Below are 16,677 nucleotides of genomic sequence, written 5' to 3' on the forward strand. Positions count from 1 at the left end.
CTCCTCCTCGTCAGTGTAAAACCTCCACAAGTCCTCGGTTTGTCCTCCACAGACAGAAAAGGTGTTCTCCGAGTGTTCTGGAGCAGTTTCACCTCCAGACCAGTGAAATCAGGTCAACAGTTCTGAACGAGGAGCTCGTCTGGACTCAGATTGGCTCGTTTACAGAAACATATAGTGACCAGCAGTCCGGTCGCTGTCACAAACGGCCGGCAAGAAAACTGATCTAGGAAGGAACAACAGGTTCTACTGTGGAACGAACAGGGACAAGGTGCCAGGCTACAGAGTGTTCCCTCAACCCGGCCCGTTAGAGAACAGCCCCACTAGAACTCTGCCTGCAGCAGTCAGACCACGCAGGTTCTCAGCCTCAAACACAGGAAATCTGTCATCCCTCACACCTGTGCTTATTTAGGGAGAAGTTCTCTACCTGCCCACCAGAGGGTGCTGTTCTCCACCCACTTTGACCTAGAGCTCAGCCCTCACGCTATCTCAATTGCTGCCATTTTCAGCTCATATGAACCAGTTCAAATTATGCCGAAATTTCCTTTAATTTTGGCATAATTTGGCCATTTGAGATTGCGGATGATGACAATGAATACTGCTACAAGAAATCAAAGCATGAACTCCGAAATAAAAAAGAAGAAGACATTAATCTGAGTTACTTTGTTCCTACTTTATGAAGCATATTGGCTGAGCTTTAGCGTCAAAGATAAACATGAAGGAGATGTGGTTTTGTTTACTGTGGCAGGTCTGCCACAGTTTATTTACTCAGAGTTTTGTGAAAGCTTCATGGAGCAGCTACAGAGGAGCTAAAGAGCCTCATGTGGCTCCAGAGCCGCAGGTTGAACGTCACTTATTTAATGCAAACTCAAATAAACACCGGAAGATAACTAACCACATCTGTACATTTGAATTTTAATTGTGTCTGAATAGTAATAATAATGATGATAATAATAATAAAAAATATATATATAATTATTATTATTATTATAGTATATAACTAATGCAATAAGATTGCTAATTTTCTAAATTATAATGTAAGTGTAAACAAAACTTCAAGCTCTTTACTCTTCGAACAGTTAACAAATGAAATAGAGTTAATAAAGTTAAAACAATGATAAGTAAAATGCTTCCAGGTAACAAGTTCAACAATAATGATATGACTAATTTACATTGAAAGTTTCTGAAAACCAAAATACTAATGGGATTAGTTATTCAATTATAATTGTAATAATGATAGTAATTAAAGTAAATTGAGTAGATTATATGGGGTAGACATGAGTAGAAATACAAACTTGGGAAAAAAAGAAGGAAAAGGTAACAGGAGTATTATTTCTTATTTTTACACTTATTTAATGTCGCTTGTTAGTGAAGCAGGTGTAATACCTGCATCTGTCCACTAGATAGAGCTGCTGCAGCGACGTCTGACGGAGACTCATAGAGAAATACTCCTTGTTGGGAGTAGTCGTAGTAGTATTCTTGCAGCCTAATCCTTTTTTTGTAATGCTCATGAAATAAATTTAAAAGGTACCGAGACCTTTGTGTCTTTGAGCATGTTTTGTTTTTGTATTTTTAATAGATTAAATGCAGATTTGGCAAAAGTACTTAAGCAGAAATCTGGATACTTGCATTAAAGAAAAAAAAAAACATAACGTAAAATCCACTGATATAGATCCAATGAAGTAGGCTAATTGATTAAATTCAAAGATGTCATATTTATATCCTAAATAATATATATATATATATATATATATACACAATTGATAATATCATACATGTATTCATCAATGTATGAATTATTATTCTACATATTGACTTGTGAACTGATGTAATATATAGGACGGAGGAATACAATCTAAATAACTGCATTGAGGCGGGTGGGTTTTACATTTAAAATATCAGTTGTTTACATTTCTGGCTGAAGCGTGATGAGTTTGCCACGTAAGAATTTCCTTATTTAATGAGAAAGTGGAACATAATGCAACCCAGACTGAGACAGTGTGTGACGTGTGCTCAGTGTTGATCTCTTTAGCTCAAAGTCTACTGGAGGAGGATCCGGGTAAAAAGATCCAGATAAAAACCAAAGACATCCGACTCAAACTGAGTTTTCGTCCCACAGAAAGAGACGGACAGCCGTTGCTCAAACACGTCTGGAAAGTTTATTAATCACAATCGTTCCGACTCACACTGAACAGCCCACAAACAGAAAATGAAAAAGAAAGAAGGTTCAGGATTGTTGCGTCGCGACGAAACTCGGGATGAACGTCTTTCCTCCAGTCTGCGGCCTCCTATCGAGGTTGGTCCCAGAAAACTGATGCACGGCCAAGAGAAAAGAGACGCACAGAGACGAGCGAAGAAGCAACATGGAGGAAACGAAGCGAACATGACACCGTGGACAAATATAGCGTTTCCTCTGAGGTTTTCAAAGGGTCGGAGGACGTCATGGACTTTTCATCACAAGTCTTAGCAATTAGCATTTTCTGTGCTAAACGGCCAAATAGGTAGCGCTTGTTTGCTAATAAGAGCTGAAATGTGCCTCAGCGTTAGTTCGCGAGATTATTTTTGTGGAAATTGTTTCCAGAATTTTTGAGTGAAAGTTCAAGAAGCTCCGCCCCCCTGAGGTCTGAATTTGCAGATGACGAAATCTTTGGCTCACGTGTGCTGACAGTGTTTAAATGTTTATTTCGACTACTTCGATGAAATACGGCAGAATTGTTTAGTATTTTCTACAAAACTGGTGGAACAGGAAATGTTTTTTTTCTGGATTTGCTTTTAGTTTCGACGTGGTAACTTCTAATGAAGGGACGTTGATCTATGCTGAGACTGCCGAGCTATGAGAAAACGTATGCATAATTAGCTGAGCGTGATGATTTTACGATTCAACATTAAACTTGTTCTTGAAATTTTTAAGCTGTTTAATTTTTTTTTTAATAAATATACTAAGAAAATGGTAGCACAAAATGTTTTACTGAAGTAGCCAATCTTCTTTTACTTGCAATGCGGCGTAAACTAAAACACTACAACCTCGTTGTACGCCGGGTTAGCTAACAGACGATGGTTGTAGAGGGTTTCGCGCGGAACTCAGAGTTCTGAATCATTTCTGGAATTGTTAATTGAATGTCTAACAGCCATGTACGTACACCTCGGGAAGTTAGTGAATGTTTTATTTATACTCCAAATAAGCGAGCACAACTTGCAATATTCTTATCAATGGGAATGCTACGATTTGGCTAGTCCAAGAAAATACTGCAGTTATACATTGGGAATCCTGCGGAAACTGGAATGCTTCGTTAGCTGACCAGGTATGGAGCATGGTGTGTTCAGTTGTCCTGGGAACTTGGAATTCTCAGTTGTTTCCGAATTTTTGGAGCCAAAACTCGAAAAACATGACTTTTGTTTTTCAACATAGCTGCTGGGAGTTAGCATGTCAGCATAAATAGTCATTTGATGTTGGTTTCAATATGTAGCATAATAATGCTATGCTAGTAATAGAATGTCAACATATATGTGTTGATTCATTGATTTTAGAAACTGTCTCATTCTAAAAAACAAAACGTAAAATCTGACCAAAAGTCATATTTTTTGCTACTAGCGGCCATATTGCTTTCTGACGTGTGATGGCGCCCCCCGGAGGGCGCCTCCTCCCACACTTTGAAAACCACCACGCAGACGGATTAGTATTCGAGGAGTATTCTGGATGGAAAAAAAAAAAGAAAAACATTTAAATATACAAATATAATAATTTTACAGTTGAAAACGTCAGACAATCTATAGGTTGTGATTTAAGTGTGGTCCAAAAAGTTGATGATTTTAGGGAAAAAAATCTAAACATTTATATGGTTAAAACAAAGAAATTAATTTTCAAAATTTGGTCAAGAAAAAAACGAATAAAATAAAAATGCCGTAGTTGGATCTCGGAGAGCAACGTCGGCCGAAACATTTTACGAGGTTACAATCAGTAGCTTCATAAAGTGACATTTATCCCCGCCATACAGTGATGGCTTTCAGAAATATATCAGGATAAGAGCTATAAATACGTTCCCCTGACATCACAACATAAATTACAAATAAACAAACAAACAAACAAAAATCTGACATTCAGGGATTGTAAATAAAAAGCTTCAAAGTTGCACCTGGTTTGATTGTGTACTGCAATTATTGAGAAACTACAACATCAATTTGTATTTTCAGGGATTTTTTTCCACAAAAAAAGCAAAAAAACAAAAACATGATTATCAATTTAAGCTTAAAAAAAAAAAAAAAAAAACACAAAACAAAACTTTTTTTTTTTCTTTTCTGAGTGAAGCACACAAATAAAGATCTGTTTGTTCTCTCTAAATACATAATTTAACATTCAAAATGTGATCGAACACTTCAAGCAGTAGCAGAGTGGGAGGAGTGGAACGAGGGCGTAGCAGCAACGGTTCGAGCCCCGTTTGTTGATTATCTACAAAAAGGAGGACGAGTTTTTCTACAAAATACAGCAGGCCTGCGGACAGCTATGGCTTCTGTACAGGGAGGAGAAGGACCTGAAAGCTCCGAACGCTGAGGGAGGAACAGAGATGACTGGAAATATGAGGGTTTGTGTTTTTTTTTTAATTTTATTGAAATACCTTCTGCCCCTGAACTGATCCGTGTAAAAGATGCTGCTGGTGAAAGTCCCGCCACAGAACGCCGTCGTACATTTTAACTGTGAAAGTTTCCAACACTGTGGATTTCTGGTACAAAAATAACTTTTTGTGCTTTTTCTTTTTTCCTCTCCTCTGAATGACTCTGTGATGGTACGAACCAGCACAGCGTCGACTGGTGATACATCCGTGTGTGTGTGTGTGTGTGTGTGTGTGTGTGTGTGTGTGTGTGTGTGTTAAGGCAGGAGGCTGGTACAATGGCAACAATCCGTGTGTTTGCGTGTTTTCCAGGGCTCACAGTGTCGAGTTTGGGTGTAGTTCCTCACGTAAAAAAAACAAACGCATCGGCCCTGAGGAGTATCCAGATTAGTATTTTTTGAAGGAATTCCTGACTTTCCGTTTTGTCTCAGAGCTGCTGTTGAACCTGCTGGATGCAGGTTTTGGAGATTGTTTTCATTGAAGAGTGATTCTTGTTTTGGTGTGTGTAACGCTTTTCAGTTTGAATACGCTTACATTTTTTTTCTCTTCAGGATAATCAAGATCTTAAAGGTACAGTTTGGAATTTTTGAAAATCAAAACATTTTAAAAAGGTGATAAAAAAAGAAGAAATAAAAATGAAGAAAAAAAGAAACAGATTTTAAAGACAAAAAAGTAGAAAAAAATTAAAAAAAACCTGATGGAAAACAATCATGGTATATTTCTATCGAACATTAGCATGCTAACAGCTCGCTCCATTGAATGGGGAAAAGATTGAATGGGAAAAAGCAGAAGCTGTATTCCATGGCAAAAACTAATCTCACTGAAAATAAACTGCACTTACTCACTACTGCCACCTAATGCACGGGAGTGGCATTACTCACATTTGACATACAGCACCTTCAAAAAGTTTAGCTAAAATTACTATTTCAAAAAATATTTGATAGAATTTAACTGCAGAGTCTAACTTTAATTGTGTCCTTGACTTCCTCAGTGGAAGGTGCCGCTCTCGCGTACATACTCCCTGTCTGATTGGCTGACTTGAACTGCTGGATTTGGAAGTCACCGAGCTGTTAAACTGGACTGAAAAACGTTACACGGACTGTTTGTTCCCCTCTGCCCGGCGTCGGGGCGTTTCTGAGAGGACAATTACTGATTCCAGTGCAACACATCACACTGCGGCGCAAAGCAGCTAGCTAGCTAGCACGAAAACATAGCTACCACCAACGTTTTGCGAAAGAGAACTACCAGAAAAGGTACATTAGAAGATTATATGAGTACAAGAGGTGTTACAATCCTACTTAGAAATACTCAGCACTGTCTCGCGTCTCTACACACGTCACTTCACTCACTGATAATCACCACGACAACAACAGAGGTCCTCGCGTCTCTTTGTCCGGCTCCCAGTAACACACAGACACAAGTTGTGGCGTTCTGAGGTGATTTTCCACTGCGCTTCTTTCTTCGAGTCGATCCAGAGCCTTTTTCCAAGCCCCCCTCTTCAAAAAGAGTCAATGCTTGAGACATTCATGACTCATGGTGCGTTCACCGTCCCTAAATCTGACAACATGGCTCAGCCCGTCAAAGAGCTGCGTCATTTTTTCTGTTCTTTCTTTCAAAGTCCTTCCGCAATGAGTGAACTCTTCTGGCTGGAATCCACGTTGGAACCTACTGCCGTGACTTTTGGAAAAGATCACTTCAGAGAACCAGCTGACAATATTTATGGGAGAATACCGAATCAAAGTACCAGAGTTCTCCTGAATTGTCCTGTTTTGTTCCTCTGGGGTTGGGCTGGTCGGCCTTACGTACTGCGGTACGTCTTGATAATGTCTTTGATCTGCCTCCTGCAGATGGGACAGCAGGCGTTGGACATCTTCTTGAGCTTGACGCCGCAGGTGTAGCACAGACACATGTGTCCGCAGGCGTAGATCACCGTGTCTACCGTGTTCTCGTAGCAGATGGAGCACTCCTCGGACCACGGCCCGTGGCCTGACGGGAAAGTGGGCGACTTCGGGAGGCTGATCGGAGAGTTCGGAGTCGTTCCTGCAGTCAAAGATGGGAAGACAGTGTTGATACGGGAAGAAAAAGAAGCACCTGAAGGTCTGATCAGCTCATGTCAAAGAGGAATTCCAGTTTCATAGACAGACAGGGTTATCGGCTGAAATTCAAGGAAATCAAAACAGGAATTAGCGGGATTCAAGTAACTAGTTCTCTGTAAAGTACGCTATGTGCAACTTCTGGATGTTATCTGAAGTTACATCACTTAGTGGGAGGAAGATGCTGTATAACGTGGAAGTAGTGACCAACATGACCTGGTGAATAGGAGTTTAGTGACATGGTCACCATTGAAGCAACAGCTCTAAGATAGAGACAGCAGCTCTGCAGAGAACAAAGAGCCCACTGAGGCTTTGAAACCTGAGTTACTAATCGTAAAAAGAAGTAATGGCATTACAGTCACAGATTACTCCGTAACTACACAGCTCAGTCTGTGGGCGGTTTTGTTTGTTCTGTGCACTTTTCTCCACAGACAGATTTACGTAACCCCCCCGGTGTGACATAACGTCTGGAGCAGCTGCAGCGAGCGTCCGCAGAGTGCTGGCATTGTTCCCGAGGGCCGCTGGAGGGCAACGTCTCCCCGTTCACGGTGTCTCCCGCCCCCGTCCCATCACTCACCTCCCGCCGAGCCGCAGTACGCCGCCGAGCACAGGCCTCCGTTCAGAACCGGGTCGGAGCTGCCGCTGCCCAGAGCGCTGGGGGTGTGCGGGGAGGAGGAGGGCGAGCCGGGGCTGGAGGTGGCCCGAGGGTCCCCGACATGAGTGGAGCCTGCAGGAGAGATGGGGCGTTACAGGAGTCTAGTAGAGCAGACTGAAACACGATGAGATTCGACGATAGACTTTAGAATTCTCTCAGTTTACAGAATCAACCTAAATCTGCGGATCAAAAGGTTTCAAGTCATACACACTGTGGGAGAACTCAGAAGTTACTTCGCACTTGAAGGCCCTATTTGATATGACAACCTTTCAAGTGCAGACGCATGGTTTTTGTTCCAGAAACATTTTCAAAATAATGTCCATCTACACAGAAACGCTGAAAATGATGTACATTGGCATCCCAGGCCACCAGTTGGTGCTGTAGTTTGTGTAATGAAACCACACACGTGTGTGGAGAGAAAAATAAACAACAAACATGAACAATAGCGGTCACACAGACATTTGTATGGACAGATGACCAAGTTGGATTATTATTACAGTGGGGTGAGGAATCTCGGTTGTTTACACACCGGTGGATTATCCCAACAGGGAATGCATGCAAGCATGTTTGTAATGTATGTACAGTGTGACGTAAGAGCAGGGTGGGGGCAGTAGCGGACCTGGCTAGTTTTCTGCCCTGGGCAGGTGCCCACTTCGCCCATAGCAAAATCCGCCACTGGGTGGGGGCCTGATGGTTTTGCAAAGTGTCACAAAAAGTTACGTATGTTTAGGCCCTCAAAAATGCATTTTCCCATAATGAAAAATGTATGAGTTAATAATAATAATAATCATCTTTACAATAATTGCAGTAGAGCGTTCGCGCAGTACCGTGCTCACAGAACTATTTTGCAAAGCGACTGTCCGTACCCTGCTTACGAAGCCCAGTATTAGCTTTAGCATTAGCAGATCAGTTGTATTCCATGTCTATACCCTGCTCACTGTTAGCATCACTTTAAAAACCGGTCAGTGCTTCCAGTGAAGATCAACTCTGTTCCCATTTCACCAAACTCTTGTTTACCTGAGACTTCATTCATTCACTCACATCTCAGTAAATTGTTTCGTTAGCACATGAAAATAAATTTAGTTTGAGAGAAAAGCTGAAATTAGAAGTGTTTTAAATTAGTTTTAACACATGCGAGTAACGCGTACAACTTCTTCATTTATATCTGGAGACCAGAAAAATCTACCTCGGCCTCTTTTGGCAAACACTGCATAATAATGCTGTTGCCTTTCTTGTGCTTGAAGACCTAAGCTGTCCCGTCAATATGGCCAGGGGTTCACATCGTTTTCTGCAACTTTGACTTCAGTATCAGTTTGTTCTCCTGCCCATCATTCACTGCAGTATTTCTAGGGCACAATATTTCTAATTTAACGTTTTTATTTTTTGAAAATTTTTACTCAGTAACATAGGATTGAAAATGTAGTGGAGTACAATACTTAAAAGAACATACTTAAGTAAAAGTCAAATTACAGAGTTTAAAAATGACAAATACAAGTACACAAAAAAACTACTCTATAACAGTAATTTGAGTAAATGCAATTTGTTATGTTCCACTTCTGGATAATGCTAACAATACGCTACAATAGTCCAACTATGTGAATATTATCAACACAGAACATTACCAGGAACTTTAACAAGTAACTAATTAACTTCTAGCTTCTAGTAAGGTAACCCAACTACTTTTTAAAGAAAAGGGGGATCCAAGCGTTCCTTTTCACTACTTTAACTATTATTTTAAGTACTAGTAACTACTAAAGAGTGACTAATCGAGTAGTTTGCACCACACTGTATGCGAGTCTGGTTGGAGAAATCTGTCATGTGTTGGGTTGGAGTTGCGCAAATGCAAGAAGTTACTTTACATTTGCAGTAAAAGAAAATCAAAAGTACATGACATGGAATGGAGAAATCTTTGAAAATAATTTTCTGCTGATGAATAACAAAAGAATAACATGATCTTGGTATTTTTAGGTTGTAGTTCCCGCTAACATGAATGATATGTGAACTTTTGGAGGGTTGATCGGTGCCACAGCCCCTCGTCATGTTTCACCCTTCATCCTAACACACAGCACCAAGTGGAGTGAACCACCCCCCCACCACCGCTAATCCCCGGGGCACCTCCCACCCAGGGCAGCTGGGGCAGGATCTGTGGTGCCCAGCCCTGATCACCACTGGTGTGAACAGCTGTGTGTCTCTGCGGCCACGTCGCTGCTGCCGTCCTCTTCCATCAGTCCAGTCCCCCACCTGTCTGTCTTTAGCACATCTATGCAGAGATCGTCTTCCCCGCACGCTCGCAGCTATGTGGGGTATGTGATGGGGTGCTGGGTGGGGCTGGGGGCTGGGCATTCAGTGACGTGAAGACCGCACTCACGCTTGAGCCTCAAACAAGTATAGCATGAAAACAAAGGCACCAGGGGGCGCAAAGACTGCCTCACGTCCTGCACAAGAGGCTCCAGGAGTACGAAGAAGGGATGTACTCAACCTGTCTGTTGTTTCAATATGCAATTCTAAAACTGTCTTATTTGGAAAAAACATTTATGGACTTCTGTCTCTATTAAAAAAATCTCTATAAAATTCTCAAAAGCCCTCTTCAGAACTTTCAGTATTTCTGTTTGGAGCCAGGTACAGATGCCCCTGCCCATGTTGTCATGGAAACATGGAACCTGTCCACTACCTCGAGGCCTTAGCCTTAGCATAGTTGCTATTTCTCTTTGTTTTCGTCAGTATGCTGCTCGCAGTGTCATTAGAGCCGACTCTCTCCATCCTCCTCACACATTCCACTGATCCAACAAGCAACTTTAGCATTAGCAGAACAGCGTCCGCGCTGTACCGTGCTCACGGAACTATTTTGCTAAGCGACTGTCCGTACCCTGCTTACGAAGCCCGGTATTAGCTTTAGCATTAGCAGATCAGTTGTATTCCATGTCTATACCCTGCTCACTGTTAGCATCACTTTTAAAACCGGTCAGTGTGTCCAGTGAAGATCAACTCGGTTACCATTTCACCAAACTCTTGTTTACCTGAGACTTCATTCATTCACTCACCTCTCAGTAAATTGTGTCGGTAGCACATGAAAATATATTTAGTTTGAGAGAAAACCTGAAATTAGAAGTGCTTTAAATGAGTTTTAACACATGCGAGTAGCGCGTCCAACCTCTTCATTTGTATCTGGAGACCAGAAAAATCCCTGATGATCCTTTGAAGCAGCAGCATTTCAGCTCCTCACTGGATTTTGACATCTGGACAGAAGAACTAATAGATTTCAGTGACGAGCTGGAAGCTTCAAAGTGAGAAAGATGTGATTAATTTCACACCTCAGCTGCTGATGCCGCTGCAGCTTTTATTTTAAGTTCGCTTGAGAAATCTGCGGAAAACCAGTCCGTCCTGAGGAGTCCTTTTTAATTTTAAAGGTACTTTCTGAATGTATCCACCTGGATGTGTTCTGTGAGCTCCTGGTCCTCATACATATGCATCGCTGGCTGTCTGCTCACCACCTGATACTGAGATAAACAACTGTGGGATGTATGAGTGTGTCCTCCCCCCAAAACAGCTCCTTTGTCTCTTCAGATAATATGTCCAGCGCTGACAAAAAGAGACCATTAACATTTGATGCAGCGATGTAAGCCATGACCTTAAACTGCTATCTGCTGAGCTGCTTTCCTCTCTCATCCCATCCAAACACAGACCGTCTAAAAAAATAACAACAAAAACAGTGTAGATTAAATGCACTTTTGTGCTGCTAACGCCTCACAAGAGCTGCTCTGCAGAGGGCCGCCCATTCAAAGTGCTTTGTGTTTGAGGAAAGTGTTTCACCCAGGAAATGTTAATGGAAATTATTTGCCGGGTCCTTTATTTTTTGTCTTAAAGCATAAACAAACTGATTTTTTTTTCCTTTTGACCCTTCATCTGCTGACACAGGTGCAGATCTGATACTCTGTGATCAGGTTGGTTCACAGTTACGCCTCCTTTCTCTGCTCGGGTACAAACACAGCACCAAGAGACGGTGCGTGGTGTCCCCATGGCAACTGAGCATGACATGAGGAGCGTCATGTTTCCATGGCAACTGAGCATGATGTGAGGGACGTCACGATGATGTGAGGAGCGTCATGTTTTCATGGCAACTGACCCTGACACGGGGAGCACCACACCTTCATGATAGTTACGTTGCAAATGCTAAAGCTAACAGTGAGCAGAGAGGAAGAGCGAGCAGGTAAGCTAATGAGCTAAGTGTGGAGGGAAGAATATCTAAAAGCATTCTGAGGAGGACAAAAAGACAGTAGCTCTGCAAATCAAAAGCTGTCAAGAGGACAGAAACATCAACATTAAGGGAGCAGAAAGCACAACAACTCTATGTGCTAAAGCTCCGAGTGTTTCTCTCAGCAGGACAGAGACAGCGGACTAAAATAACTAGAAACAAGCCAACTGAAACCTCAGGAACTGCATTGGTAACTCCATGATAATAATTAATTAACATGTTTCTGCTAAATGTAGTTGCAGTAAAGCATTCAGGAGGAGAGTGATATCAAAAGAAAATCCCGAAGAGGAGCAGCTGGGACAACAGAAGACGAGATGAGGAGCGAGGCAGCTGGATGTGGGCGGTGCGTGGCTTCGATCGAGCGTGAGCGCGCTGACATTTTAATGGAATCTATATTACATGTGAAGTGGGTCACTGGACATTACCACGAGCAAGCAAGTCCGTCCACCATCTCTGTGTCTCAGAGTTCAGCTCTCTCTGACACAATCTCCCTAATAGGAGAGGGTTTGTGGAGAACAGTCAGCATGTCCTAATAGATGAGACTAAAAGTGACATTTCTTTCTATGAAAAGAACTCACTAATTCTGTCCACTTCCTGTTTGTCAGACTGAACTATCTACATGCCACTGCTGGAGGGAGGTCAACCGATCGTTCGGTCTAACGATGTAGCAGAGGCCACAAAGGAGACAGCACTATTTCAAACTCTCACAGAGATCAGCCATAACATTATAACCACCAACAAAATATCAGGGTTCATCATCAAAATGATCGAGTCCATCACTATTTTCATGAAAATGTGTTTTTGGTCTGCAACGATGTTGAGCTCGATGCTACATGTCGCATTAACATCCACAAGGATTGAAAGACTTTTGTGGACCAGTGGGATGTTTTGGACATCACACTGATCCACAACTGTTCCATCTTCTTCCCATAATGCATCCTGGCTCCTGAAGTAAACCACTCACACACAGACACAGACACAGACACAGACACAGACACAGACACAGACACAGACACAGACACACACACGCACACCTGACCAAATAAACCTGATCCTTCCACCTTCTTCCACCACTCTGTGGTCCAGTTCTGATGCTCTTTGATCATCGTTGGTCTGATGTATCAGACTACATCCATCAATGAGTCTGTCTACCAACAGGTTGTTGAGTCATTTCTCTTCCTTCCTTGGACAACAGTTTCTGACCACTGCAGGCTTGGACCACCCAACAAGAGCTGCATGTTAGGAGATACTGTGACCCAGTAATCATCAAACTGCCTCAGATCTTCACAGTCATCCATTTTTCTGCTTCCAACATTAAATTCAAGGATAAAATGTTTACTTGCTGTTGGATATATCATACATACAGCAGTCTTGATACAGCGGTCATAATATTTTGGCTGATTGTATGTGAAGCATCTCATTTATGTGAAAGGAAAAGCATTCAGGGCCTGAAGGATGTGCATCAGCAGCAAACTGAATGTAAACATCACATTGTTTACGAGGAAATTCCTGCGGGCAGCTGCAGTGATCGTAAAGATCGGACTGATGTGTGTAAATATTCTGTCATGTACCGAGGTACGAGCGCACATTTCATCCACTACATTTAAAACAGCGTGACATACAGGACCATTACTACTAATAGAACTGATGCAGTATCGATTTCATCCGTGGGGTCATTACCCTGTCTGAGCGCTGACCTCAGATAAACCCTGCTTTCGTTCCACCGTGGTTACTGAAGGCAGAACAGGTCCATTACTTCCTGCTTCGTGCGGATTGACGAGCGCTTTATCTCTCCATCGTGAGGAGCAGGAGGAGTCCTCCGGGACTCATCTGTCACTCCGAGCAGGAGCTTTGAATTCAGCCTCACCGCTCCCCGAGCGCCACTCTGCAGCCCATCACAGCTCCCACTGTGAGGTCGGCTTCCTGAAGCTGCCGGGCGGTGAAGACAATCCGCACCTTGCTGGAAATCCCAAGACATCAAGACATGCGTCGGACCGGTTCTCATTGTTCAGCGGTTCCTGTTCTGACGTGCTGCCAATTCTTCAGCTTTCAGTAAACGATTATTGGAGAGGCAGAAAATGAGGAAGCCAGGTGGTGTGTTGGACACGTTCCCTCATCACAATCTCAGTCTCATATTTCCGTCACATCTCCGCTTCTGATCTACATGGCTCCTGCAATGTTTAGGATACCAAGAAAATTCAGAAATGAGCACAAAGAACTTTGTGCTTGGTCATCACAGTGACCTCCAGGATTTCGATAGTATGAGCATCCAATCACACCTGAAAGTTTCAGTGAATCAAATACAAGACAGACTGACATACACTGAAAGTTTATCTTGAAAACAAAGAGCAGAAGGTCTCACTCGCTGTACACTTAACAATCAAACCTGGGAAGCTTCAATATATCAATGCAATATTTTTGGGACTACAAATCACAATTTTGGAGGGCTTTTTGGCTGCTCATGCAACTTATATATCAAAATATACTGGCTCATAACATTTGTGACCACTAGATGTCTCTGTATGACAACAGAATGCTGCTTCATTAATAGAAAATCCTGAATCACTGTTGGATTTGACTGATAGAGCAGGATGAAGTATCTAAAAAGAAAACTCTACACAGCAGAATTTAAACTGAAATGTATATTCATAAAAACTGTCAGGTGCTGACGAATTAAATAAATGTTAGCTAACTGCTTTGGTTCTGGAGAGAACTGCAGATTTTCCATGTTTGTTCGAGTGATGTGATCTTCCAGGAGCCGATCAATAAATGAGCTACAATTGTCATCGAAGTCTGTGCCAATGAGACATTTCTATCTGTTTGTACAGAGTCAAGTAAAGTCCATAAAATCCGAGTTTGTGTTTATTTCTCATCTGTTGCGTTGATGGCGGTCGTCTGGAGCTTTGTTGAAGCTAGTTGTGATTTTGTATCTGCGCCAGCTGTCGTGGTTAATTTGTCATCAGCTGATGCTAAAAGTGGGTCAAGCTAACAGAGGACAACATGGACACAGTGAGCCCAGAGTTTATCAGACAAACATCTCGCTCCAAGGACTATCTAAATCCGGAGTGTGAAACAGTCCACGGGCCAAAACCCAACTACGGAATGAACCTGCAAAGTGTTGAAATTGAAAAAAGATACATGCTATTAATTTGTCCACTGGAGCCACAGTAACTAAAAAAAGGAGTTTAGCAAAACAGTAATGCTAAAGCTAGCACAGTTAGCAGGACAGAACAAGACGGAAGTTCTGTATATCGTCAATTGTTGTCATGTATAAAAATTCTTGAAGAAACGTTAGTAGCTGTTACTCAGACACTTTTTAAAAGGAATTGTTTGTTAATGCGTTAGGGTAAAATGCAATTTATCCTACAGACTTCCAACTTCCATGAGTCCAGTGCACTGGATAAAAGTGTTCGGCAATCAGTCCAGCAGAGGGCACTAATGACCAACATGAAGAGTTGAGTTGAAAACACAAGAAAATAAATAACAACAATGATCACAGTGGGACATCACACTGATGTTGATATTGAGGCGTTGAGGAGTCACACACGCCCCCCATGGTGTTACTGAAACGATTGATCCATATCTGTAAGTTTACAGGCGATGGACAGACATACAGTTGAAATGAACGCAGAGCACTGACAGAAGTTCCCACATCACGCCAGACTGGTTAACAATCAGCAGGGAAACGCTCAACTTTGTTTGTGGGAATATTTACAGCCGATGTCCTGAGGCAGGAAGCGTCTCTCCACACTCAGGACTTAAGTAGATGCAGAGTCACGACCCAGGAAGATGAAAAACAGGAAGAGGTGGAGAGAAGCTGCGAGTGGCACGCAGCAGGGACGACACTTGGCCTGCTGGTGGTGAGCTGAGACACCTCAGGTCTGTTTACCCGCTTTTTAAAGGCTGCAAACAACAGGCGGAGAGGAAACGCTCCGTCCAGGCCGCATGAAATACAGGAGACAGCTCAGCCACTTCTACTAAAAAGGTCTTCCAACAACAGCAGCATTAGCATTAACACACGCATCCCCGAAGTCACAGCTTTCACCACAGGAGGTTGATTCTGCACACGTTCACGGCTCCGCACAGACGTGCTGACAGTGTCTTTGTCAGCTGTGTAATGCAGGTTGACACGTGCGGCAGTAAAAACGTCTTCCATTACCGCGACATTTACGAGGCACCACGGGCCCGAACAGTGTCGGCCTTTCAGAGGTGTCACCAGCGTTGTTGCGCGGAGGGAGAAGCTTCTATAAATACGGACGTCTTTTCTTTCAGAGACAGCAGCGGAAAGGGAAGCAGAGATCAGAACAGGTCAGAGAGGAACAACCTTCGATTTAACAGCATGAGCTGGGGAATCGGTGAGGAGCTGAATAATGTTATCAACCCCGGAGTTTGCCAAAGGAGGTGACCGCATCTGGCAACTCCCCCATTTTTGATTCCTTGTTATTGACAGAATACGGAAGAAAAGATGTGTCTTGATCTTTTATACTATCTGATCCCACTCATGACTTTGGGTGAAGGCAGGTTACTGCCTGAGCAGGTGATCAGTCCATCAAAGTGCACGTTTAGAGTCAAAAAAACACCTCGAAAATCTAAGAACTTCAAGAAAAAAACAACAGTAAATGCCCAGGCAGAACACGCAAACTACACACAAGAGACTTCAGAGAGCGGCTCTGATGAAAACGGCAACTACAAGAAAGGTCAAATCAAATCCAGCGGATCGACCGGGTATAAGCGTGAATAACTTTTCTTTGCCATCTGTTGTACGGGTGATGTGGAATTTGCATAAAACTGCAAATATAGAAAGAAAATCCTGATACAAAGTGGTTGGGAAACTGCTTTGGGAGTGACTGCCTGTGTTCTCTGTGAAGCTTCAGATCTCAGCCATGCATCAAAAAAAGTTCAACATAAAGATGAAACTTTCGCTTATTGAATTGATGTTTGCAGATGTCTACTCGATTTGTGATTCGTACGAAATGAAGTGGAAAACTGCAAACAAAACAACCAACACGTGCTCTTTAACCAGCATCAAAGAGACCATGTTCTCTTCAGAGTTCTACATCTCAGCCATACAAT

General features: G+C 42.5%; 1 protein-coding gene across 1 annotated transcript in view; it reads right to left on the bottom strand.

Moving 5' to 3' along the window:
- Positions 1 to 4,293: 4,293 nt before the first annotated feature.
- Positions 4,294 to 16,677, bottom strand: part of neurl1aa (neuralized E3 ubiquitin protein ligase 1Aa) — a 48,981-nt gene continuing 36,597 nt past the window's right edge. The window contains exons 5-6 of the mRNA XM_080464480.1: positions 7,275 to 7,424; positions 4,294 to 6,644 (exon numbers count right to left, since the gene is read on the bottom strand). Coding sequence (XP_080320606.1) covers positions 6,403 to 6,644; positions 7,275 to 7,424 — 392 coding nt within the window. The 3' untranslated portion in view covers positions 4,294 to 6,402. The remainder of the gene's footprint in view (positions 6,645 to 7,274; positions 7,425 to 16,677) is intronic.

The sequence above is a fragment of the Lipophrys pholis genome (assembly GCF_963383615.2).
Source record: "Lipophrys pholis genome assembly, chromosome: 5".
In the NCBI taxonomy this organism is placed as follows: Eukaryota; Metazoa; Chordata; class Actinopteri; order Blenniiformes; family Blenniidae; genus Lipophrys; species Lipophrys pholis.